At 44.0% G+C, this 26766-nt stretch overlaps 2 protein-coding genes across 2 annotated transcripts in view; one reads left to right on the top strand and one right to left on the bottom strand.

Moving 5' to 3' along the window:
- LOC134602584 (uncharacterized) overlaps positions 1 to 7150 on the bottom strand; it is a 41984-nt gene extending 34834 nt beyond the window's left edge. Inside the window, exon 1 of the mRNA XM_063447597.1 lies at positions 6361 to 7150. The gene's annotated coding sequence lies outside the window, so the exon portion shown is untranslated. The remainder of the gene's footprint in view (positions 1 to 6360) is intronic.
- A 441-nt stretch (positions 7151 to 7591) lies between these two features.
- On the top strand, positions 7592 to 23967 carry NDUFB2 (NADH:ubiquinone oxidoreductase subunit B2). Its single transcript, XM_063445310.1, has 4 exons — positions 7592 to 7747; positions 10127 to 10271; positions 22946 to 23032; positions 23898 to 23967. The coding sequence occupies exons 1-3, from the start codon at positions 7659 to 7661 to the stop codon at positions 23015 to 23017; spliced, it is 306 nt and encodes a 101-aa protein (XP_063301380.1). The 5' UTR covers positions 7592 to 7658; the 3' UTR covers positions 23018 to 23032; positions 23898 to 23967.
- The last annotated feature ends 2799 nt before the right edge of the window (positions 23968 to 26766 follow it).

Here is a 26766-nt window from a genome sequence, read left to right as displayed (position 1 = left end):
CTCCACCCCCAGTTAGGATAAACCAGTTAGGATAAACTTGGGATAATCCACATAGCGATAGTTGGAGGTCCACGTTGAGTTACGCTGAAACGAGAGTGTGGAATAGGTTAGGTACTAGTCGAGAGACTTTGAAAGCATGGGAGACATTCGTACAGTATTTTTATGTAAGATTATATAATTAAGTAGTAATATACAGGTAATACATACATTTCTTACTAAAGAACCACAGGGCATAATAGTCATGATCTAAGATATCTACAGAATATGTAGAACAGTCGAATATGCAGGGAGAGCAGAGACTAGTTCCCTGTAGAAGATAGGAGAATAGGAGAAGGACAGTATAGAAAAATTTGAAAACCGAAAGGGTGGGTATGGGTGGGAAAATACTCGCCTCCTGTCTTTATTAAAATTAATATTATTAGTACACTAAAGCTAGCATAATCTTCAATTTTATTACATGACAGGAGGCTTCGTATTTTGCATTTTTAACGCTGATGTAATAAGGAAAAAGCCGCGCAGGAGTTCGGTCTAAAGTAGAAGGTCTAGAAAGTGGATTCGCGGGACCAGTCAGCCGTGCGTAGGACATCTGATAGTGAAGCTCCGGCTGTGAAGGCCAAAGAAGCAGCCGCGCCTCTCACCGAATGAGCCCCGAAAGAGGCATCCACGCCTGCCAGTGAAAAGATCCAGCGTACCCATCTAGCGAGAGTGGTAGAGGAAACTGGATTGTGAGGTTTGACATAGGAGATCAGAAGTTGACCGGAGGGAGTTGGGCGGAGAGAGGCGGTAGCCGTCATGTAGCTGCGTAAGGTTGCGACCACGCACAATTGAGGTTCCGTGAGGAAAAAGGGATAAAAAAATAGTGGTAGAGTTAGATTTGGTGCGTCGGGAGACATGGAATGTCACCCCTTCAGGATCCATTGAAAAGGCATTGGCTTCGAAGGCTCTAACGTCGGATACCCGACGAAAGGAAACTAGGCAGAGCAATACCGTCATTTTGGCTGACAGTTGGCGGAGTGAGAGTCTGTCGTTAGGCGGCCATTCTCTTAAGAAGTTGAGGACGAGGTCCACATCCCATAGATGATTGTATTTGGGGGCCGGAGGGCGTTTGAGTCTCATGGCCCTCAGTAGTCTACATACCATAGGATCCTTGCCCACCGGAATTCCTTGGATGGGGATATGGGCCGCTGAGATCGCTGATCGGACTACGTTAATAGTCCTATAAGATTTTCCTGTTGTAAAAAGTGACGTCAGGAAGTTCAGGACGGTGGGAATAGGTGCCGTAAGTGGATTGAGGTCCCGTTCCAAGCACCAAGAGGACCAGGAGGTCCAAGCAGAGATAGCATAGTCTCGTCCCCGATGCCCACGACTCCCATAAGTCTGCGATAGTTCGCTGACTCGCCAGGTGCCCCGGAAAGAGTCCAAGCCACCAGGGTGAGTCTCTCTTCCATTATTAGCGGATGTGGGTTCCCCTTCGGATCCCTGAGGAGGGTCGGATGGGACGGCAGTAAGAGCGGATCTGCGTAGGATAGTGCTAAAAGGTCCGGGAACCACGGTTGACTCTGCCATAGGGGGGTAATCAGGAGCAGAGAGATCTGGTGTGTCTTCAGATAGTGGAGAGTCCTCGCTATCATGGCGAATGGGGGAAATGCGTAGGCACCGAAGGGGGGCCAGGTCTGGAGGAAAGCGTCCACTGCTCTGCATTCTGGGTCCGGGAGCCAGCTTTAGAAGTCTGGCGTTTGTCTGTTGTTGCGGGATGCGAAGAGGTCTAGATGGAAGGGTCCTCTCCTTCTCGAGAGGGCATTGAATATATCTGGATCCAGCATCCAATCGCTGCCGTCTGTCCAATGGCGAGAGAACCAGTCGGCTGTTAAATTCGTCTCCCCTGGGAGATATTCCGCCTTGAGGGAAATGTTGCGTGGGAGACAGAAGTCGAACACCTCTTTCGTGAGTTCGGATAGGAGTCGTGAGCGGGCTCCGCCTAAGTGGTTGATGTAGCGGACGGCTGAGATGTTGTCCATCCTGAGGAGAATGCAACAATTTGATTTGTCCTTTGCCAGACTGCGTATGGCGAAGGAGCCTGCCAGGAGTTCGAGGCAGTTGATGTGTAGGTTGAGTTCCTGTGGAGTCCAGGTTCCCCCTGTCGATACATCCTCGCTCGTGGCGCCCCAACCCCAAAGGCTGGCGTCCGATTCCAGCACGAAATCTGGGGTTTCGCCGAAGATAGCTCGGCCGTTCCAGGCCTGCATGCTGTCCAGCCACCATTGAAGTTCCTCCCGGACTTCTGCCGTCACTGGTACAGGTTGATCGTAAGTGGGGTTCCGGCGTAGGAAGGATGCCTTGAGGCGTTGCATCGCCCTGTGGAGCGTGCCCGGGAAGATGGCCTGGATGGATGCCGAGAGGAGGCCTACGATTCGAGCTAGATTGCGTAGGGGAACTGATTGGCATCGGATCGTCTTTCGGATTTCCTTCCGAATCGCTGCGATCTTGGTCGCCGGTAGACGCAGCGTGCTGGAGACCGAGTCGATTTCGAAGCCCAGGAACTGTATGGTTTGGGACGGAGTTGTAGCGGATTTCTGATGGTTTATCGTAAACCCTAGGGATTCTAGGAGTTCCATGGCAAAACGTGTGTGTAGTCTGAGTCTTGATTTGACGGAGCAGAAGATTAGGAGGTCGTCCAGGTATATAATGCAGCGAATTCCTCTTGCGTGCAGATGAGTAACTACCGGCTTCAACAGTTTGGTGAAACACCATGGGGCCGAACTGAGGCCGAAAGGGAGGCAAGTGAATTGCCATGGTTGATCGTTCCACAGGAAGCGGAGGAAGCATCTGCTGTCGATATGAACCGGTACTGAAAGGTAGGCATCCTTGAGGTCCAATCTTGTGAACCAATCGCCGTCTTGTAGGAGGTCCCGTAAAAGGTGGATTCCCTCCATTTTGAAGTGGCGGTAGACCACGTGAGCATTGAGTGTACGTAGGTTTATGACCGGTCGGAGGTCTCCTGTCTTCTTTTTCACTAAGAAAATGTTGCTGAAGAATCCTCAGGCGTCTGTGGCGGGTTCTATCGCCCCCTTGTTGTAGAGTTCCTGAAGTTCGGCTTGGATGAGCTTGGAGTCCTCTGTCGAACAGTTGATCGCTCGTGGTGGGGACTCTTGGTAGGGTGTGCTGACGAAATCTATGATGTATCCCTGTACCGTCTGGAGTATCCAAGCGTCTGACGAAATGGTCGTCCAGTTCTGAAAGAAAAGAGAGAGAAGGCCTGCATGCAAGGTGGTCATAGGTAGATGATAGCTTACCTGGAGTGAAGCGGGATCTGCCACGTCCTCGGGTACTGCATCCCCTGTCTGAGCCTCTTGAGAAGGTGAAAGGTTGGCGGTATCCCGTTTCTGGGTAGAAGGGTTGCGGTCTTGAGGATCGGGGGCCTGAAGGCCAGAAACGGCTGGCAGCACGGCCCCTGTGGCGGCCAGCCAGTCCAAAAACACCCCTAGTGGGGTATTGTCTGAAAACCCTCCTCATTGAGGTCTGGGCTTTACTCAATGAGGTAAAGACGTTGACGTGGCGATTCAATTCCTTTAGGAAAGGGTCTCCAAATAACTTGCCCTGTGCCAGAGGTCCGAGTTCCTTGGTGCCCAAATCCACCAACTTCCCGTCTATGCGGAGAAGTGCTGCCTTACGCCTCTCAGATGAGAGGGCCACATTTGCATTTCCGAGGAAACAAAAACCGCGTTGAGCCCATTCGCGGATATCATGAGCCCATTCCCTGACCATATCGGCATCGAATTGGTCTGCCCGTTGGAAAGCATCGTCTGCCAGGTACATAATGCGTGATAGGGGTCCGGAGGTATCTAGGAGTTTGTCTTGGACTCCTTTGAATCCCCTCTCCACCCCGCGGCAGGGGTTGTGACCGCCTCTACTCATGAAAGTAGTGATTACTTGGTCGAATTCAGGTGTCATGGCTACTTGATCTGGCAGGGAAGGGCGGGGACATTCCGATCTCAGTCGGTTGCGAACTACCTTGTCCATGGGTTTACGCATCCATAAGTGCATAAACTTAGCCAGGTGTTCCGGGGGTGTCCAGTCTGTCGAGAGGGGGTGTCTGATGTTACGTGGATCAAAGAGTGTCTGGCCCATGGGGTCCAGAATAGCTTCGTCCTGAGGCAGGGTGTTGTCCCCTGTCCATTGCCATTCTGCAGCGAGAGAGTCTGAATCCCCTGTATGAAAGGGTTTAGATCTTGAGTCCCAGGCGTCGTCGTCAGAATGGGATGCGTTAGCTTGCCATTCGTCCAAGATGGCCATAGTGCCATCGATATCTTCTTCCTCCTCTGAGGATAGTACTTGGGTAGGAGCAGGGGCGACAGATGTAGTCGTTTTGCTCCGCTTGGTGGGTCTTTTGCCTTTGTTCAGTTTGGGGTCTGTTTTCCCTTTCCAACGGCGTTTACTAGCCCGGGTGTCGTCTTTAGACTGGGTTTCAGAGTCTTCAGACTCAGTGTCTTGGCGTGAGTGGCGTGGCTTGGAGCGTTCTGGTTGAGCGGCCATCATGTGTGATAGGGCATTTTCCATAGACGCGGCCACTGCTGCATTAACCATGGATTGAAAATCCACTGGGGTACTTTGTGAGTCTTCCATAATGTTTGGTAAGGACTTGCCACTGGTAAGAGGGCAGTAAGGCAGGGGTCAACGGTAGGAGAGTATCCTACGATAGTTATGGTACCAGCAGTACCAGGTATAACCCCAGCAGGGTAGTATTGGGTTTTATAGTCTGGGCAGCACCCAGTATACAGAGGTTGCAATAGCAGAGCTCTGATAGACAGTCTGGGCAGCACCCAGGATACAGAGATTACAACAGTAGAGCTCTGATAGGCAGCCTGGGCAGCACCCAGTATACAGAGGTTACAACAGTAGAGCTCTGATAGGCATTCACCTTTATGGGGTTTGACCCCAGGGAGCACAGGGTATTGAGCCCTATAGTGCACATATACCACAGGAGTAACAGAGACTGTCTGTGGGGACCCCTGCCTGGATGAGAGCAATGTGAGTTGATAGCAATCTGAAACAGTAAGGGAGTATGAATGAATAACTAGATGTGACAACAGGCGGATTAACATAAACCTGAGCAGAAAGGATATAAATATATATGCTTACCTTGGAGGTTCCGAGTAGATGCAGATCTCAGCAACCGAGTGTGTATGAGGCTCCAAGATGGCGGCCGCGGGTCTCGCGAGATCCAAGATGGCCGCCGTCACACTGAAAGTGTGGGAAAGTAGATCCGGCCACCGGCCGGAGCGTTAAAACGCGCGGTTAGGCGGCCGGGAGTGGAAAGGGCTGTGTAGCCAAGGATTCCTTAGAGAAAGGGGAATAAAAAAAAACGGCGAAAATGCCCGGAATAAAACGGAAACCGGGAGGGATAAGCAGGGTGCCCAGAGTACAAAAGGGCAAAGGTAAATAAAGGAGCCCCAAGCAAATAGAAAATATCAGAAAATGAGGCAATAAGGTATAAGCAAAGAATAAAGAATAAGAGTGTAAACAGTAAATAACAGGGTTATAACAAAGTCAAATAAAACAAATAATGAATAAATGTGAGGAGCTCAATATTCTGACCTGTCTGCTGATGGAGCAGTAAAGAAAGAGGGGGTGGAGCCTGTTCACTGGGAATACTATACCTCCTACTGTTTTTTGATTGGTTCTTATTATCACTTTCTTTACTGCTATGGAGTTTTAGTAAAGAGAGATATGCAAAAATACGAAGCCTCCTGTCATGTAATAAAATTAACATTAGCAACCTGGAACTTTACACCCCAGTGATGCTACTAAAGGTGGAGTCACATCGGCAGCATATGGATTTATCTCTGTATATACAGCATTTCAAAGTAAATCTCTGCACATACAGACCCCAGGCATCCTGACCCCTTTAAGTCCATTAAGTGGTCATGGTGCTATGGGATAACCCTTAACCCCTAAAGGACTAGTGGTCTGGAATAAAAGGGAATCATGACATGTCACACGTGTCATGTGTCCTTAAGGGGTTAAAGGACCACTATAGGCACCCAGACCACTTCAGATCAATGAAGTGGTCTGGGTGCCAGGTCCCCCTGGTTTTAACCCTGCAGCTGAAAACATAGCAGACATATGGAGGGGGAGAAAGATACATGGAGGTGCCTGGGGGGAATAAACACATAGAGGGGCTTTGTGGGGGGGATGAGACATAAGGTTACACATGGGGGTGAGGAAATGAGACACTTGGGGGGGGGGGAATGAGAGAAATAGATGGGCTGGGGTAGAGAATGAGACACATGGGTAAATGAGACACATCGAGGGGTTTCTAGTTACGCCTCTGTATGTGAAATTCCTGGGTACTGAACTCACCTCTTGATGTCTATCTTGGTATCAGAGTTCTATCTTGATGCTAAGGGTTCTGTCTTGATGCTCAGAGTTCTATCTTGATGCTTAGAGTTATGTCTTGGTATCAGATTTCTATCTTGATTCTTAGTGTTCTATCTTGATGTCCTGAGTTCTGGCTTGATGCTTACAGTTCTATCTTGACGCCCAGAGTTCTATCTAGGTATCAGAGTTCCATTTTGGTATCAGATTTCTATCTTGATGCCCAGAGTTCTACCTTGATGCTTAGTGTTCTATCTCGATGCCCAGAGTTCTATTGTGGTATCAGAGTTCTATCTTGTTATCAGAGTTCTATCTTGACGCCCAGAGTTCTGTCTTGTTATCAGAGTTCTATCTTGATGCCCAGAGTTCTGTCTTGTTATCAGAGTTCTATCTTGATGCCCAGAGTTCTGTCTTGGTATCAGAGTTCTATCTTGATGCCCAAAGTTCTATCTTGTTATCAGAGTTCTATCTTGATGCCCAGAGTTCTGTCTTGGTATCAGAGTTCTATCTTGATGCCCAAAGTTCTATCTTGTTATCAGAGTTCTATCTTGATGCCCAGAGTTCTGTCTTGGTATCAGAGTTCTATCTCGATGCTTAGAGTTCTATCTTGATGCTTAGAGTTCTATCTTGGTATCAGAGTGGCTCCATGGAAGCACAGTGTACTAAGGAAACCATGGAAACCGCAGTAACCATTTACAGCAGAGTTCGGGGGTGTGAGTATATACATAAAAAGGAGTTAGCTTCACTAATTATTATTTTTAAGAATAATTTGATCTTAAACCCAAAACCGGCAGTAGCACATTATACAAACACATCGAAATAACACGCGCCGTGTAACTATAATGAACATTGCTTGGCTCGGGTATTATAATGGTACAGTCCGGGGGTGGGGCTGGGAGTATAAGATTCTATACACAGTATTCCACAGTGATAACCTGATAAACATTATGTGACATCAGTTATGAGGTCCGCGGGCACATGGCGTTTAATCTGGTGTAAATCAATGTATGGCCAGTCCGTCTCTTTTTCTGAAGCCATGTATATCTGTGGCTGCTACTATTTAATGGTAGCGTCCGCAGCAAACACCCCCCCTGTGTTCAGATGGTTGGGATCTGCTTCTGTATGTCAGCCAATCAGGACCTGCCTGGATCTTCATCGTAGCCAATCACAACGCACGCCTGCATTAGCCAATCACAGCTCACGGTGCCAGAGAGGGAACCAATCAGCGCCCAGCGCACACTCCTGTCGTAAAAGGTGACATTGTCCCGGACCGTGGCGGTGCCATGTCTTCCTTAGTCCGCATTGCAGGCGCCCTGAAGGCCGGGAGCCGGCTGCTGGGGGGCAACTTGAGATCCAAGACCGGGGTCCGGAAGTAAGTGCTGACTATGGAGTGTGAGAGAGAAGGGGAGGGGCTCTACCATGGTCAGATCCACTGTACTTCACCTACTGTCTTTCTGTGTGTCTGTCTGTCTGTATATATCTATCTCTGTCTGTGTGTCTGTCTGTATCTATAGCTATATATATATATCAGTCAGTGGGAGTGGACTCTGCTATAAAACCAAAGCACTCTGAGAAAGGGCAAAAGCTCCATACCTCCATGCCCTTCGGTAAATCCCTGCTAGGGTCTTACAATTGTTTTTGCTCACTTGTGCCATTACAGAGAACCCGTACCATTTACTTATCAGACCGATCCCACACTCACGGCAGCTCAGAACAGAAAAGCGGGCAAGTTCTCTCTACACGAGAGATACAGCAACCCCGGACGATCGTTCGGCCTTCTTTGGGCCTTGGGTGTAGCTGATACCGCTCTAGGCACAGTGTGAACTGATGGACACTTCAAATGACACATTAATTGGGAAATGGTCATGCGTTATAACGTTGCAGTAGAATATCAAGTCTTTAAAGGGGCAGTCTAATTACCAAAACCACTGAAGCCTGCTGTGGTGTCAGGAGTCCCCTGGTACAGTCAGAAGTCAGACCATTAGCAAATGGTGTGTCTTTTACTTGAGTTCCCATGGCAGCTCTGGTCCAGCCTCCTCTGATATTGCTACCAGTGTTTGGATAGACGTTCTCAGCCAATGTAGCATGCCCAAAGAGGGACAAAAAAATATATCTGTTGTTGCAAGAAGAGAACCTCAGCAGTAGATTTGTCAGGGGAAAAGAGACTGGACCAGAGGTCCCAACAGACTTGGATAAGTGTCAAACCAATCCAGAACTATTTGAATGTTTCTGGAATGGCACCTAGGCCTCCTGTATTAGATGTGGAGCCTAGGCTGACACTCTAAAGGAGCACTCCAGCCTCAGTATATATAATGCTTTATATAATATATGGTAAATATAAATGACAATGACCGAATAAAAATTGCAGGGGTTTTGCAGCAGCGGAAAGGAGCCTTTGCTCAATCCACAAAAAAAAAATAACAAACTATATGAGCTGTTTTAGAAATGTATCTTCAACAGTTATGCTATCCATTCAATCCCTGCCCAGCAGCTGTTTATGAGATCTGTAGATTAGCCTTGTTGTTTTTTTGTTGTTTTTTTTCTCGAGGTTTGAACGAAACTGCTGCCCAAGTGGATAGCCACAAGGGCTATATTGATCAGCTTCTCAGTAGCTCCATTCATTTTATTTTTCTTTCATAAATTAAACTGGCTACTTCACAAACAGATGCACAGTGATCTAGCACAGCAGTAACTAGTCTTCAGAGCAATACATTAGAACAATCCGCATTGCACTAAGTGAGCCATGATATATTATGTGTTATATACCCCGCCCCTCTTTACAGTGCTATGTATATTCTAAGTTAACCATTCTGGTGTCTTTTATATTTTATTTTATTTTTTGTATTCTGTTTAAAGTGACACTATATGCCCCCAGACCACTTCATCTCAATGAAGTGGTTTGTGTGCCATGTCTCTTTCCTGTGTGCAGAATGGCAATGTTTTCATTGCAGTGGTTAAATGCATCTAGTGGCCACCAGGGCACTATAGTGTTAGGAATACACATTTGTATTCCCAACATTATGTTACTTTAAGTTGTATGTATTCTGTGGGAGGAAATTTGCTAAACTGGTAGGCCACAGGGTTTTGTAGTAAGTGTGGTCCTCCTATTTGCTGCCTCTTGCCATTGTGGCTCCTTTAAAAAAAAAAAACAACAAAAAAAAAAAAACTGATGAGCATTGCCCCAAACCTTTACTGGTCAGAGGTTCTTTGAATAGAATATATCCCTTTTACCATGCTCCTTATTGAAGCATATATTTCTGGTAATGCTTGTTTTATGTTTAGATATAATAATTTAAATCTTATAGCTCCATTGTTTTATGAAAAGCAAAAGTCTGGGCATGTCATTTAAGTAAACTTATTTTTTTCCGTGACATCTCCAGGCCAAACTCCTGATGTGACTTTCATTTGAAGTCATTATGGTGTCATCTTCCTATTTTAGCATCATGGGGGAAAAAAGTAGGTAACTGTGTAAAATAACAAGACTCTTACAATGTTTTAAGTGGTGGTATCCATTGCCTATTTAAGATAGCAGATATGTAGAAAGAAAGAAAAAAAAAAACAGGCACACCTGTAATGCATACTGGGATGAAAAAAATGTTTAAAATATCACAATGGAAGATGTAAGAATTCTTATATAAGGTGTGTTTTCGTTTTTTTTTTTTTAAAGTGTTAATTTGTTTTGAGATGAATTCTGGTGATGTGTGAACATATTGTTTGGATGACGTGATTTTTTTTAAAAATTATTTTTCAGTGCTGGTGGAGGAGTCCACATTGAACCTCGCTATAGACAGTTTCCAGAGTTGACAAAGTCACAGGTCTGGCAGGCAGAGTTTCTCAGTGGCTTCATGTGGTTCTGGATTCTTTGGCATCTATGGCACGATACCGATGCAGTGCTGGTGAGAACTGTATTTATAGATATAGTAGTCTTAATGTGCAATGATAGGAAGACCCCTTAACTTGTGTTCCTCAAAGCCATTTGTTCCAATGAGGAAAAAATAATGTCTATGGAATATGTTATTTGAAATGATAATCAATGTGTTTAGAACTCGGTTTTCATATATTTAACCTTCCAATATTATTTTTAAAAACTTTTATGAAAATCTCACAAAAATGTGTAGTCTCAATTCCTGTATCTTGACAAACAAATCCTAGAATACAACTCAAAATATAAAAATATATTAAGGATGCAATCTTCAAATAAGAGGATTGCCTATTCTTCTGTACCGGCAAAATATGTTTTTATAGTTCACAAGTAAACATCTTTTATTTACATTTTTGTAGGTTTTAAAAAAAAAAAAAAAGCATATTTAGTTTATTATTTCATGAAGGAGCTATAGTGTTATTTCATATTATAATTGTAGCGGAATGCAGTAAGCCTGTCCTGCAAAATGCCTGTGTGACTGTGTTCGTATAATTTTTCCCTATGTTGAAATTGCTGTTCGCCTGTTTATTATGTGAATTATATGTTATTCGGTAGTTTCCATCCGTACTATATACTTATGGAAACTACCGAACGGAGGGGCCACCCCGGAGAGAAGTGTGCCAGCAATTAAGGTTCACATTCTTTCCAAACCGCAAGTTAACCGGCTCATTAACATTGTATCTGGGTGGCCGCCATTCGGCATGCGTACACGTGGCGGCGGCCATCTTACGCATGAAAATCCCAGCGGTGTTTGGTCGTCGAGTGTCTGGAACTCAAATCGGACACTCAGACAATCAAACACCGCTGAGACCTCCAGAGCTCCGTAACTGCCGAACGGAGAGGCATAACGAATCCCCATTCGGTAGTAATAAAGTACCGAATGAGGGAATCACTATCTAGGTGAATGCAAATGTGGATGGCAATTGTAAATGTCTATTTTAACTACCGAACGGAGACCGACCGCAGGGCCCATTCTCATGGAACCCTTTTCGGATACCAACCCGTGTGCGGTCGGTCAAACTTCACTTGCCTGTAACTGCCGAACCCCTGGTCCGATCTGGGTGAATTTTGGATATTATATTCACCCAGATCAGGGCTACCCAGCGGTACCCTGATATTAAAGATATATGATGGTTTAGGGGTACATCCAAGTTTGGGGTAAACTACTGTACAACTTAAGGGGATTATGACTCACTCTGAGGGGAGGTGATGTGTGGGAGGTAACAAGAATGGTATTGGTTACTGTCCTAATTACTGTAGTTCCCTCCCTTGCATGGGAGCAGGCTTTATAAGAAACCTTGGAATAAACGATTGTCAGTTCTACTCCTGAAACTGTGTGTCGTCCAGTTATTGGGAGTGCTGTGGGGATACTGCTGTACCGTTTTACCTGCTGGAAACTCTGCTGGGGATTTACTAATGACTTGTTCCTGAGCCTTCCTTGGATCTAAAGTGGAGAATAGCTGCGAGAAAACAGCTCTCCGCTACATTGGTTGGCAGCGGTGGGATCCAGACTCACAGAGGAACAAGGATTAATGGAGATTGACCTTTCTACGCTAAAAAGAACCACCTTGAAAGACCTTCTGGAAGCAAAAGGTGTCTCTGCCAGCAGCAAATCCAAAGCAACGCTTATCACCGAAGTAATGGCAGAATACAGAGCAGAGGAGGTCCAGGCCACGGAACAAAGACCTGAAACAGAACAGGAGGAGTTCCAAAGGCAATTACAATACAGACTGGCCTTCTATGGGGAAAACCCACCCACAGAGATCATCTCTAAAACCATGACAGAGGTGCAGGAATTTGTAAAGAGAAACAGGAGACCACAAACACCAGAAAGAGGCACCGCAGGAGCTATAACACAAGAGGGTAAGCCCAAAATTCCCTACCAAGCTTTTAAAACGTATGTGGAAGCAGAGGAGGATATATATGCCTTCCTACAGGACTTTGAGAGACTATGTACACTGCATAACATACCAAGGGAAGAATGGGTACCCATATTAGCGGGACGGCTGTCAGGAAGGGCAGCGGAAGCCTACAGCACTGTACCAGATGTGGAAATTAGGAACTATAACCGGGTGAAAGAGATTATCTTGGCCCGGTATGCAATAACACCAGAGGCATACCGGAGACGTTTCAGGGAATTGAAAAAGGTGGACAAAGATTCACATGCGGAGTGGGCTTGCCGACTAGAAAGGGCAGCCCTTGGGTGGATGCAGTCGAGTAAAGCGAGGTCCATGGAGGACTTATTACAAATGCTGCTGTTGGAGCAGTTTTATGAGGGGATATCCTCAGAACTGCAGGAATGGGTGAGGGACCGTAACCCCACCACCCTCACCGAGGCTGCCAAAAAGGCAGATGACTTTATGGATGCTCGCAGACAAACCAAGACAGTGGGTAACAAACCGGCCATGCGGCCACTGGGGGTAAATTCATTTTCTCCTAACCCTCAACCCCCACCAAGATCCCTTCCTCCACCAGCACCAGCGCAGCCGAGATACCGCACACCTGCTTCTGTGCAATGCCACCGATGCCAGAGGTGGGGACATTACCAACGAGATTGTCCGCAGTCCAGGGAACGCAACACCTGGATCCGACCAGGGCCCCCACCACCACCACCGAGAGCAGCAGCACATCATTACCAGGATGAGGTACCACTTCCCTACAGCTCTGCCGTTCCAGTCACGACTGTGGAACAGTGGGAAGTGCTGCATGAGGCCAACCCCTTACAGGCACAGGCGGATAACCGCCAGCACCATAGGCAAACCGTATATCTGGAAGGGAAGCCTATGCAGGGGCTCAGAGACTCAGGAGCCACCATCACCCTGGTGCAAAGCCATTTGGTTCCAGATAAGGCCAAACTTAATAAGACTGTGGCTGTCAGGGTTGCAGGGGGAGCCGTGTATCGGCTAGACACAGCCAGGGTACATTTGCATTGGGGTGCGGGGTACGGGAATGTGGAAGTGGGACTAATGCCGCAATTACCTGCTGAGGTGGTCCTGGGGAATGACCTGGGCAAACTCACCTCCGCATTTGAACCACAACCTACTGAAGAAGCACACCCAGTAGTCACCAGGCAACAGGCCCGCACCCAACAAAACAACGCACTGCCGGAGGTCCAGGTAAGAGATTCCTCCCCTTCCTTAGACTGTATCCCTTGGGCCCCTCCTGACGAGTTTGTAGCCGAGGTAGTCACTGACCCCACCTTACAGGTATACCGAGACAAGGTCACCTCTATCCAACCGGGGGCGGAGGGGGAAAGATTTGTATGGGACCGACAGTTATTATACCGGGAATCAAGTAAACAGATAGATGGGTCAGACCCCATTACCACAAGACAGCTGGTGGTACCTCAGAGGTACCGAACCGAATTACTCCGGATAGCGCACGATATTCCGCTATCCGGACATTTGGGGGTCAGCCGTACCAGATATCGATTGACCCAGAGTTTCTTTTGGCCAGGGATTAGCCAGGAGGTACGCAGGTACTGTAGTACCTGCGACACGTGCCAGAGGGTGGGAAAGAGGGGGGATAAGCATAAGGCGAAGCTGCACCCCCTACCCATAATTGAGGAACCCTTTCATAGGGTTGCCGTAGATATTGTAGGTCCCTTCCGGAAACCCAGCCCCTCGGGCAAACGATACATCCTGACTGTAGTGGACTATGCCACGCGCTACCCCGAGGCGGTAGCTTTAACTAATATACATGCAGAGACGGTGGCTGAGGCGCTGATGCAGGTTTTCTCCCGGATGGGGCTACCCAGGGAGATCATCTCGGATCAGGGCACTCAGTTCACGGCAGAGGTTACCCAACAACTCTGGAAGTTCTGTAAAATTAAGCCTATAATTAGTGCTCCGTACCACCCCCAGACTAATGGGCTCTGCGAACGGTTCAATGGCACCTTAAAGCAGATGCTCCGAACCTTCGCAGAGACTCACCGAGACTGGGAAAAATTCCTGCCGCACTTACTGTTTGCTTACAGGGAAGTGCCGCAGGAATCTACAGGATTTTCCCCTTTTGAGCTGCTATTCGGGAGGAGAGTAAGGGGACCCCTAGACTTGATTAGAGAACACTGGGAAGGAGACCGTAGCGTGGACGGTACCCCTATTGTACCATATGTGTTGGCCCTTCGAGATCGCCTGGAAGCACTCACCAAGACGGTAAAGGAAAACCTACAGGCAGCTCAGACGCGGCAGCGCACCTGGTACGATAGAGGCGCCAGGGACCGCAGCTTTCAGGTCGGACAGAAAGTTTTAATTTTAAAACCTGTTCGACACGATAAGCTACAGGCCGCCTGGCAAGGCCCTTATAGAGTGGTAGAACAACGATGTGACACCACGTATATAATTGGCCACTGCGCAGGGAATGGGGGGCGACGCATGATCCATGTGAACATGCTGAAACCTTACCAGGAACGTTCAGAGGAGGTGACAGCGATCTGCGCCCCCACCTCTGAAGAGAGCGACAGCCTACCCCTCCCCGATCTGTTAGAAGATGGACAGCTGGCTGGGGATTTAGGAGCAGTTGTATTGGGGGATCGGTTGAGCCCACAGGAGCGTATCGAGGTACAACAGCTACTGCAGGAAAAGCAGGAAACCTTTTCTAATGTACCTGGATACACCCCTCTGGCTACCCACCGAGTAGACACCCCAGGTCAACTCCCCATGCGCCAGACCCCGTACCGCATCCCTGAAGCGGTCCGGGAGAATATGCGCAAAGAAATTGAGGAGATGATACAATTAGGAGTGATTGAGCCCTCAGTCCCTGGGCATCTCCAGTGGTCCTCGTACCAAAGCGGGACGGCACGACCCGCTTTTGCGTGGACTACAGGAGACTGAATGAGAAGACCGTATCCGACGCATACCCGATGCCTAGGATCGATGAGTTACTAGACCGGATGGCCAGGGGGCAATACCTTACCACGATTGATTTGTGCAAAGGGTATTGGCAGATTCCCCTGGCCCCGGACGCCATCCCCAAGTCCGCCTTTGTCACCCCATTCGGCCTGTACCAATTTAAGGTCATGCCGTTTGGGATGAAAAACGCGCCGGCTACCTTCCAGCGGATGGTGGACCGTCTCCTAGATGGGTTCCAAGACTATACCTGCGCATATCTCGATGATATTGCCATATTTAGCGATACCTGGCAGGAACACTTGGCCCATATAGGAGCGGTCCTAGACAGGATCAGGGAGGCGGGTTTGACCCTAAAACCAGCTAAATGTAGTATCGGGATGGCCGAGGTACAGTACCTGGGCCACCGAGTGGGCTGTGGTAAGCAGAAGCCGGAACCCGCCAAAGTAGAGGCAGTATCCCAGTGGCCTACCCCGACAACTAAAACCCAGGTGTTAGCCTTTTTAGGGACAGCAGGGTATTATCGGAAGTTTGTCCCCAATTATAGTGCCCTGGCCAAACCCCTCACTGACCTGACCCGTAAAAACCTTCCCCGCCAAGTAACCTGGACCCCGGAGTGTGAGCAGGCATTCCAAAACTTGAAAGACGCACTTGTTAATGCCCCTGTCTTGGCCGCTCCCAATCCAACTAAACGTTTTCTTGTTCACACAGACGCTTCTATGTTTGGATTGGGGGCAGTATTAAGCCAAGTCGGGGCCGATGGCGGAGAACATCCCGTGGCTTACATCAGTCGCAAACTTTTACCCCGGGAAGTAAGCTACGCCGCCATCGAGAAGGAATGCCTGGCTGTGGTGTGGGCCTTGAAGAAATTGCAACCCTATTTGTATGGACAGGCTTTTTCGCTGCTCACGGATCACAACCCGTTAGTCTGGCTGAACCGGGTGGCTGGGGACAATGCCAGGCTGCTGCGCTGGAGTTTGGCGCTACAGCCTTTTGACTTTAACATTCAATACCGCCCGGGTAAGCAAAACGGAAACGCCGACGGGTTGTCGCGACAAACTGATCTGGAGAAATGATCCGTGAGCACCCCGGTCATCCCCAAGCCGATCCGTGTGGGATCAGACTGTGTATGCCGGCTTGTGGGCAAGGGGGAGCAGTGTAGCGGAATGCAGTAAGCCTGTCCTGCAAAATGCCTGTGTGACTGTGTTCGTATAATTTTTCCCTATGTTGAAATTGCTGTTCGCCTGTTTATTATGTGAATTATATGTTATTCGGTAGTTTCCATCCGTACTATATACTTATGGAAACTACCGAACGGAGGGGCCACCCCGGAGAGAAGTGTGCCAGCAATTAAGGTTCACATTCTTTCCAAACCGCAAGTTAACCGGCTCATTAACATTGTATCTGGGTGGCCGCCATTCGGCATGCGTACACGTGGCGGCGGCCATCTTACGCATGAAAATCCCAGCGGTGTTTGGTCGTCGAGTGTCTGGAACTCAAATCGGACACTCAGACAATCAAACACCGCTGAGACCTCCAGAGCTCCGTAACTGCCGAACGGAGAGACATAACGAATCCCCATTCGGTAGTAATAAAGTACCGAATGAGGGAATCACTATCTAGGTGAATGCAAATGTGGATGGCAATTGTAAATGTCTATTTTAACTACCGAACGGAGACCGACCGCAGGGCCCATTCTCATGGAACCCTTTTCGGATACCAACCCGTGTGCGGTCGGTCAAACTTCACTTGCCTGTAACTGCCGAACCCCTGGTCCGATCTGGGTGAATTTTGGATATTATATTCACCCAGATCAGGGCTACCCAGCGGTACCCTGATATTAAAGATATATGATGGTTTAGGGGTACATCCAAGTTTGGGGTAAACTACTGTACAACTTAAGGGGATTATGACTCACTCTGAGGGGAGGAGATGTGTGGGAGGTAACAAGAATGGTATTGGTTACTGTCCTAATTACTGTAGTTCCCTCCCTTGCATGGGAGCAGGCTTTATAAGAAACCTTGGAATAAACGATTGTCAGTTCTACTCCTGAAACTGTGTGTCGTCCAGTTATTGGGAGTGCTGTGGGGATACTGCTGTACCGTTTTACCTGCTGGAAACTCTGCTGGGGATTTACTAATGACTTGTTCCTGAGCCTTCCTTGGATCTAAAGTGGAGAATAGCTGCGAGAAAACAGCTCTCCGCTACAATAATCCTATCATAATATGTTTTAGAAACACTGCATTTTATGATACCAATATCTACTAGTGACTTCTAATTTGTAAAACATTCTCTGCTCTATTCATCACATATAATGAAAAAAGTTGAATTCCTAGCACTATAGTTACCTATACTATAGTGCTCCCTTCCCCTCTATGGTGCTGAAGGGTTTAAAACCCCATTTATCACATACCTGATTCCAGTGATGATGTCTCCTCCTCCGTCAGCCCACGGGAGGGGGGCCCTAGTGCATATGCATGGCAAGTGCCGCACTCATATTATGACTTCCCCCGTATAATTCTTTCCCATGGGGTTTTGGATGGCACTGGATGTCCTCATGCGAAGGATGTCCTCACCAAAAGTCGCTTAACCACCCGGAAGTCCCTCTAGTGGCTGTCTATCAGACATGTGTTGTTAACCCTGCAAGGTAAATTTTGCAGTTTATCAAACACTGCAAAAATTACAATTGCAGGTTAACAGGATTGGGACAGTGCTGGATGGTCTGGGTGCTTATAGTGTCCTTTTAAAGAAACAGAACTTATAAGAAAATAAATGAACTCCCATTTCTTTTATAATGCATAAAAACATAAGCTGTAAATGAGCCTGGACTGTTCCTGTCTGTAATATATGCCAGTTCTTTTCGGCTCACAACACATACTAGGGATGAGGTTCCTACCTAATAACCAGAAAAGAAAATGGGAAGTAAAAAGAATGAAGAGGACTAACATTTGGATAAATGGGTCAATAATGTTACTTATGCCACTTTCCTCCTAGATGTCGCCTGAGAGTGACAAGATGAAGGCTAGGGCTGAAATTTGTAACTTGGTGTGGTTATAATTTTTCCCTGGCTCCACGAATTAAACATGGCCTTTCAATTTCACTATGTCTGTATTGCCCTCCAATGGCTGAAAAACGTAATGCTGGCCATAATCGCAAGGTGTCAGAACACACAGTGCATAGCTGTTGTAACGGAGGCTCCCGTGCCACAAACTCCTGGAGAGGCGCAAAGACTAGCCTTCTGCCCATAGATTATGGACCTAGTCCCAAAGACCCCTTTTTTTGTTAAACAAAGTTATTTGCACTCGCATCGCTATTGAAACAACATATGCAGGACTCCCAGCCATCTCTTCCCTGAAAGGACTATAATCTCCTCCAGTACCCCTCCAGGCCGTGCCTCACAGCTCAGCGCCCCTTTTAACCTCAGTATTCAGGTTTAATTGCCGTGTTGGTATAGAAGCACCCACAAACTCTATGGAACTCTTGGTTGAATTGCGGAGTTGCCGAGTTCCGGTAAAACTTTGTGGTAAAGCACTCTCGATCCCAGCGGCACCTATCAGAGCTTTTTAGAGGGGAGATTAGGGTGGAAGAAAGGCATCCAACGACACCATGGACTTGAGGGAGCTCCCTACCTTGGACCCGCTAGAGGCCGGAGAAGGTAACAGCAAAAAGCAGCCAAGCGCCTGGAACTCTGAGGCGGATTGGAGAATAGTCGCAACCCCGTCAAACTTTAACCGGCTATAAGTGACAGTTTCGCTTTAACCCCTTCCCGACAGCGTACGTACAACAAAAACGGTCCTTAAGGACTTTAGACATACGTCCGAGGTATTCTTAGTTCTTGCCTGATCACTGCTGTTCCCCCGCCAGCGATCGGTGTTCCTTTCCATCTGGGGGGGATTGTCTGATAGCCCAGACGGTCCCCCCTCTGCAAATTAGGACCCTGCGGGCCATGTAATCGCTCTGAAAAAGCGGTCACATGGCCGCAATAGGCTTCCATGAACTGACCGGCAGTCTCCCTGAATGTGTAAAATAAAATGTAAAAAAAGTTATTACAAAAATATATGCGAACGATCTTGAAAAAGACCCTAAAGGGCTCGAAACATCGACTTATTATCACAGATGTAATTTCATTTTTTTTCGTTCCATTAAACCACTTATATTTCATGACCAGAACTGTGAGTGCACCCCTTATTCTATTTTTCATACATATCTAACGCAGGTAGCACCTAGGCAAGCTTTACCATTTTTTTGACAGTGCAAGGAGAGTGCCAAGCTGCTATATTTGTGTGTGTCTCTCTATCTCTATCTAGATATAGATATAGATTGTGTAAAGATAGTAGGGATCGACCGATATCGATTTTTTTAGAGCCGATAATCTGTGAACTTTCACGCCGATAGCCGATAACTTGCCGATATTCTGTACATTTACCATTTTGAAAAAATAAACTATTTCTAACGGTAAATGCACAAAATATACATGCCACATGTAGTGGATGAAGTGTATTTAGACAGGGGAGCTGTGTGTGTAGTGGATGCAGTGTGTATTTGTGTAGTGTGTATAGTGAATGCAGTGTGTGTTTGTGTAGTGTGTATATATAGTGAGTAGTGTGTAGTGTGTTTGTGTATTGTGTATGTAATGCAGTTTGTGTGTGTAGTGTGTATGTAATGCTGTGTGTGTGTGTGTTTGTGTAGTGTGTATGTAATGCAGTGTTTGTGTAGTGTGTATGTATGAAATGCAGTGTGTGTATGTATGAAATGCAGTGTGTGTGTATGTATGAAATGCAGTGTGTGTGTGTATGTATGAAATGCAGTGTGTGTGTGTATGTATGTAATGTGTGTTTGTGTAGTGTGTTTGTGTAGTGTGTGTATGTATGTAATGCAGTGTGTGTTTGTGTAGTGTGTATGTAATGCAGTGTTTGTGTAGTGTGTATGTATGAAATGCAGTGTGTGTGTGTGTGTGTATGTATGAAATGCAGTGTGTGTGTGTATGTATGAAATGCAGTGTGTGTGTGTATGTATGAAATGCAGTGTGTGTGTGTATGTATGAAATGCAGTGTGTGTGTGTATGTATGAAATGCAGTGTGTGTGTGTATGTATGAAATGCAGTGTGTGTGTGTATGTATGAAATGCAGTGTGTGTGTGTATGTATGAAATGCAGTGTGTGTGTGTATGTATGAAATGCAGTGTGTGTGTGTATGTATGAAATGCAGTGTGTGTGTGTATGTATGAAATGCAGTGTGTGTGTGTATGTATGAAATGCAGTGTGTGTGTGTATGTATGAAATGCAGTGTGTGTGTGTGTATGTATGAAATGCAGTGTGTGTGTGTATGTATGAAATGCAGTGTGTGTGTGTATGTATGAAATGCAGTGTGTGTGTGTATGTATGTAATGTGTGTTTGTGTAGTGTGTATGTAATGCAGTGTTTGTGTAGTGTGTATGTATGAAATGCAGTGTGTGTGTGTATGTATGAAATGCAGTGTGTGTGTGTATGTATGAAATGCAGTGTGTGTGTGTGTGTGTATGAAATGCAGTGTGTGTGTGTGTATGTATGAAATGCAGTGTGTGTGTGTGTGTATGTATGAAATGCAGTGTGTGTGTGTGTGTATGTATGAAATGCAGTGTGTGTGTGTGTGTATGTATGAAATGCAGTGTGTGTGTGTGTGTATGTATGAAATGCAGTGTGTGTGTGTATGTATGTAATGTGTGTTTGTGTAGTGTGTTTGTGTAGTGTGTGTATGTATGTAATGCAGTGTGTGTTTGTGTAGTGTGTATGTAATGCAGTGTTTGTGTAGTGTGTATGTATGAAATGCAGTGTGTGTGTATGTATGAAATGCAGTGTGTGTGTGTATGTATGTGTAGTGTGTTTGTGTAGTGTGTGTATGTATGTAATGCAGTGTGTGTTTGTGTAGTGTGTATGTATTTAATGTGTGTTTGTGTAGTGATGTAATTTGTGTAAAATGGGGGTGGGATGTTTGTTAATTATTTTTTTATTTTATATTTACATTTTTTTTTTTTTCTTTTCTTTTTGTCCCCCTCCCTGCTTCTTACCAGGGAGGAGGGATATAGTATTCCCTGGTGGTCCGGTGGCTTGTTAAGTACTGGGGGGGGGGGCCCGCAGGAAGTTGTTTCTTACCTTTTTTGCAGCTCCTCCAGCTCCCCAGTGTAAATCTCGCGGCCCTTAGTGCTGCGCAGCGCGTTGCCATGGTAACCCGTGGCACTGCTCTGCGGCCGCGGGACTCGCGAGATTTGCACTGGGGAGCTGGAGGAGCTGCAAGAAAGGTAAGAAACAGCTTCCTGTGGGCCCCCCAGGACCGCCGGGCTTGTAATGAGCCTGGCGGTCCTAGGAGGTATTATTGGCAATATTGGTAGCTATATTGGCCGATACCGATATTGCCGAAAATACCGAATATTGGCCGATAATATCGGTAAAACCGATAATCGGTCGATCCCTAAAAGATGGCACTAAAGGACTTAGAAATACAGTGGGAAAAAAATCCTTATCTTTTATTCAGCATCTGCCATAGTGAATCAACGTTCCAGTTCTCTAACAGAACTTTTATCAGGATTGACGCTGGGAGTGTGTCTGTGTGTATATAATATGTATATACATCTATATCTTGTATATAACGTCATACTAAGTGTATTTTTTTATTAATCTATACATTTATTAATATAAAAATACACTTGGAGTTCAATTACACGTGTGTGTGTGTGTGTGTGTCTATATATGTATATATTCTAAAAATAAAATGTAACATTTTACAAATTATATATAATTTTATTCTAACTTTTTTTTATATTAATATATATATATATATATATTTATATCAAAATACACTTAGAATGAAATTATATATATATATATATATATCGAAATATATTTATCCATATACATAATTACATAAATAATTTCATAAATATACACGTAGACTTTAAATATTTTTTTTCTAGCGCTGTATTTATCCCTGTAACGTTCCATGACACCCTAAAACCTGTACATGTACTGTTTTGCCACCACAGTGAGGATATGGTCAGTAAAAGTAAAGATTTTTGAATTTTTCACACACAAACGGCACTTTAAATGATGATATCATTCTTGTGATACGTTTTACTGTTTTGAGACACTAATATTTGTGTTCAGCGACATCTCCCAAGTATAACAGTACCCCCCATGTACAGGTTTTATAGCGTTTTTGAAAGTTACAGGGGCAAATATAAGGCTTGATTTTCGCATTTTTCTTTTCACATTGAAATTTGCCAGATTGGTTATGTTGCCTTTGAGAGCATATGGTAGCTCAGGAATGAGAAATGTACCCCCATGATGGCATACCATTTTCAAAAGGTATTGCAAATTGGGTATGTTCAGTCTTTTATAGTAGCCACTTAATCACAAATACTGGCCAAAGTTAGCTTTCATAATTTTTTGGGGGGGCATTTTTAACACACAAACAAATATAAATGCCAACTTTGGCCAGTGTTTGTGACTAAGTGGCTACTAAAAATGAATGCACATACCCCATATTGATTACCTTGGGTTGTCTACTTTAAAAAAAATATGTAAACGTGAGGTGTAATTCAGAGATTTATGACAGATAAGTGTTGCAATGTAACTATTGATACATTTTAAAAATATATATTTTGAAACGGCAATGTCCTACTTGTACTTATAGCCCTATAACTTGCAAAAAAAAAAAAGGATTAAACACACCTCTAGTGACATATGGGGAATCCACTCATAAGAAAGTTCTCTGAGGGAGTTTCCTGTTTATTCATTGTGAAAATGTGTTCCTATGTTTGGTCTTAGGGTCACTTTGAGTATCCTGACCCTTCAAAATGGACAGATGAAGAGTTGGGGATAAACCCTGAAGAAGACTAATCCTTTTTATTTGTGGTAAGCCCGATCTCTGTTAAGTGTTTACATGCCATTACTTTTATTTATAAAGAGCAATATTCATCGCAGTGCTGTACAATAGGTGGATTTAAAAAGGAAGAGATTAAATACGGGTCATTAATTGGAGAAGCTTGCTGTGCTTAAATCGGAACAGTGACTTCCCATGATTTTTTAATATTATGTTTACTAATATCCTATATTTAAATACAAGCCAAATGTAGAAATTTTGCAACTAGACATCCGCATCTGAGTGCCCTATTTAGTCCTCTGCAAATGGTATAGAGAAAGAATACAGAGAGGAGGAGAAATAGTGTTTTTTTCCCCCCCTACTTATTTACAATGTTTCTGATTTCAATTACCGAATATTTAATAAAAATGTTAAGAAAATGGAACATAACATGAATAAAAGCTTAACACAATTTTTTTTTTTTTTTTTTTTTTTTTTTTTTAATGGAGTAATTTTCAGTTAAGTGGTGGTAACACAAAGTATGTAAGTTAAATCTTCCTTGGTACTAAAAAATTATCTTCCCCATACAAATTTGAACATAAGGGCGTAAAATTCATCACATGTATGGCAGCATAGCCAATAGAACAACCTGCAGTACTTATTTCTGTTTCGAGTGTCCCCAGTTTTTCTAAATAATATTTAAAGGAATTGAACCAAAATAATATCTCCTTTTAATTATCCATTTCAGTGGCACAGAGGTATGAAATGGTAAGAAATTCAGTCCTGAGCATCTAGGGATCTACGTATGTAAAATCTCTGAAGAAGTATATTTCTGTTTAGGCACAGCTAGCAGCACATGTTATATTATTTATTTTAACTTTTTTGTTCCGTCTAATTTTTTTTTTCTTCATTTTGCAGATATTTCTGAGGAAACTTCCTTCTGGAAACTGTTCAGTGTTGAATATTGTAAATAAATCTAGAAAACTTATCAAGGTTGTGTTTTTTTTTGTGTATATATATATGTATATATATATATATATATATGTATGTGTGTGTGTGTGTGTGTGTGTGTATGTATGTATGTATGTATATATATATGTATATATATATATATGTATATATATATATATATGTATATATATATATGTGTATATATATATGTATATATATGTATATATATATATATATATATATATATATATATATATATATATATATATATATATTAGATTAAACCTAGATTGAAGCGTGTACCTTTTAAAACCCACATCCTTGTGCTTTTGCCAGGATGATGGTCTGTCTTCCAAATTAAATATTGGCCACCAGAAGCCTAATTTAACCACTGTTAATTCAAATCGAAATTCCTTTATTGTAAATTTCAATGAAAAATCAAACAGACATACAGTGGTTTTAGGCTCCTTACAGAAATACACCACGATGTGTCTGATTTATGTCCTATTTGATTTGTATTTTTGATCCATACAATCAAGGATTTGTCTGTAGAAAATCAAGCCAATTGTAAAACACAATAAGAAACATGCTTTCTCTGTGTCTACAAATACAAGTGGTTTTCTTGAAACCTTCAAATTTGTGTTTGTGTCTAGCGAATTATTTTTTTATTATTATATAGAATAAACAAAATAGAAATGTATTGCCATAATTATCTTTTTCCTGGTCATTGTCCATGGAAGCATCAGTATGGATATATCCCTGCCCCCAACACCTATAGAACAGGTAATAAAGACAGAACAAATAGACCCTTCTTCTCCTCCTCCACTGCTTGGTAACCAGTCCATACAAAAAACACACAGTCTCTGCTGTCATACACTGACTATGGAAAATAAAATTAAGGTAAGTATGGAATAAAGTTTCTGTTTACTTGTCCAAATCCATAGCAGCAACACTATGGGCAATAACAAAGCTACCAAACAGTCATGCTAAATCACACTTTAATTCAAAGAAATCAAGATAAAGCAGCATAAAGAACACTTGCTCGAAATTGTTATTGCATTGGGGTTCTGCAGATCTGTTCCATGGAAACTCCTGCTGTTGAATCCACCAATTTACAGATGAAGAAGTAGCTGGTTTTCCTCTTGAACCCAGAATGAAACACAAAAAGGCAAACACTTTATCTAAGAGTAAATCCTATCAATATAGATCAAAAGGGTTATGCTTTCCTGCTGCTTTCGCAGAGGTAAGATTAGAAAAAAGAGCTGGAAGGACAACTTCCTGATTAATGTGAAAGGGAGAGACCACATTTTGGTCTAAACTAAGGAAACATCCTCAAAATATATATTCATGAATGATGGTGAAAAGGGACTTCACAGGAAAATACCTGCATCTCAGAAACTCTTCCCCATGAAGTCAGAGCAGCAAGCAGAATAACATCCCAAGTAAGGACATTAAACGGTGCTTCTAATGATTTCACTGGGTATTCTGTGAGACACTGCAAGACTAATGGTAATTCCATGTGGGACAAAACCTTTTGATGGGAGATTTGATCTTTAAAACCACTTTCATGAAGCGTGTAACATCCTGATGAAGTGCCCATCTTGTACCCTAAGTGTGTTTAGTCATAAACCTTTTGTCAAGACCTGCTTATCAGAAGCTCCGTATATTCGTTTTAGGGCGAGATAACACACAAATTGAGTTTGAGGCAGTCCATTTGGAAAAAAATTCCAGATTCTATAGTAAGCTGAGGAAGTAGATATTTTCCGTGCTGTGGGGATAATTATGGGATAATAATAGTAAACAGTTGAGAATTGCCCACCAATTCAACTCTCAGATCCCAAAGATCGTTATCGTGTAAGTGAAATGTATTTCATATAAATAAAATCACAATTTGTTATAAAAATAGATACAATTTATTTTTATATTCAAATAATAATAATAAGTAACATGCGTGATAATAATCAATGGAAATTCAGTATAACATGAGTATGCAATACAATATGGTAATATAAAAACATCTAATGGTTAAGACAAGATTTACGACTGCCTTTCACAGAGAAAGAATGTGAAAGTTTCACACAGAGAACAGAGTGCAGCATAAGGTTGTAAAAACTTTAGCTGACAGTTAGAATAACCCTTTCAATGCTGGCTAGACCTCTTCTAGGCATTTAAGATCTATTCTTATGTAATTTTAAATAAAATAACATTTAAACCAGTCATTAGTCATTTCCTGGATCCATCCAATGAGAAATCCACATGTTCTATTAGCAGAATTTTTTATTTGCCTAAACAGATATTTAATCTTATTTTATAGCAAATGAATACAGCTGGATAAATATCACGATATGCTAACATGTGATATATCACAGAAATACACACTTATCCTAATTCAATCTGCAGCATGGAATGGTTATAAATATATACTTCTTAGTCAACTAAGATTTCTAAATACCGAAATCTGATCGTGATTTATCCAGTCATATATCATGCTATTAGAAAATTTAAATTAATTTAAATTAATTAAATGAAGCCATTATATTTACCAGTTAAATAGATATTCTCACCAGATGTTCTCAGGTAGCTAAGTGTCAAGGAATGTTTCTCTGTCTTTCCTTTCTTAGCCTGCTTCCGACTCTTTTGCCCCCGACTGCTTTCTCTCTCCTGATTTTCTTGATTACTGCATACCTCCTTGCATCTGCCTTGATTACCCCTCTCTTCCTTTTGTCTTAACTTTTTAAAGGGACAGATTCTCTGTTCGTCACTGGCTAATAAACCAATAGAAGCACTAGGGGTGTGGTTATCTTTTAGATAGCAACTTAAGTATTTGGTCTATAGA

The sequence above is a fragment of the Pelobates fuscus genome, chromosome 3, assembly GCF_036172605.1.
Source record: "Pelobates fuscus isolate aPelFus1 chromosome 3, aPelFus1.pri, whole genome shotgun sequence".
Taxonomy (NCBI): domain Eukaryota; kingdom Metazoa; phylum Chordata; class Amphibia; order Anura; family Pelobatidae; genus Pelobates; species Pelobates fuscus.
This window is presented reverse-complemented; position numbering and strand designations above follow the sequence as displayed.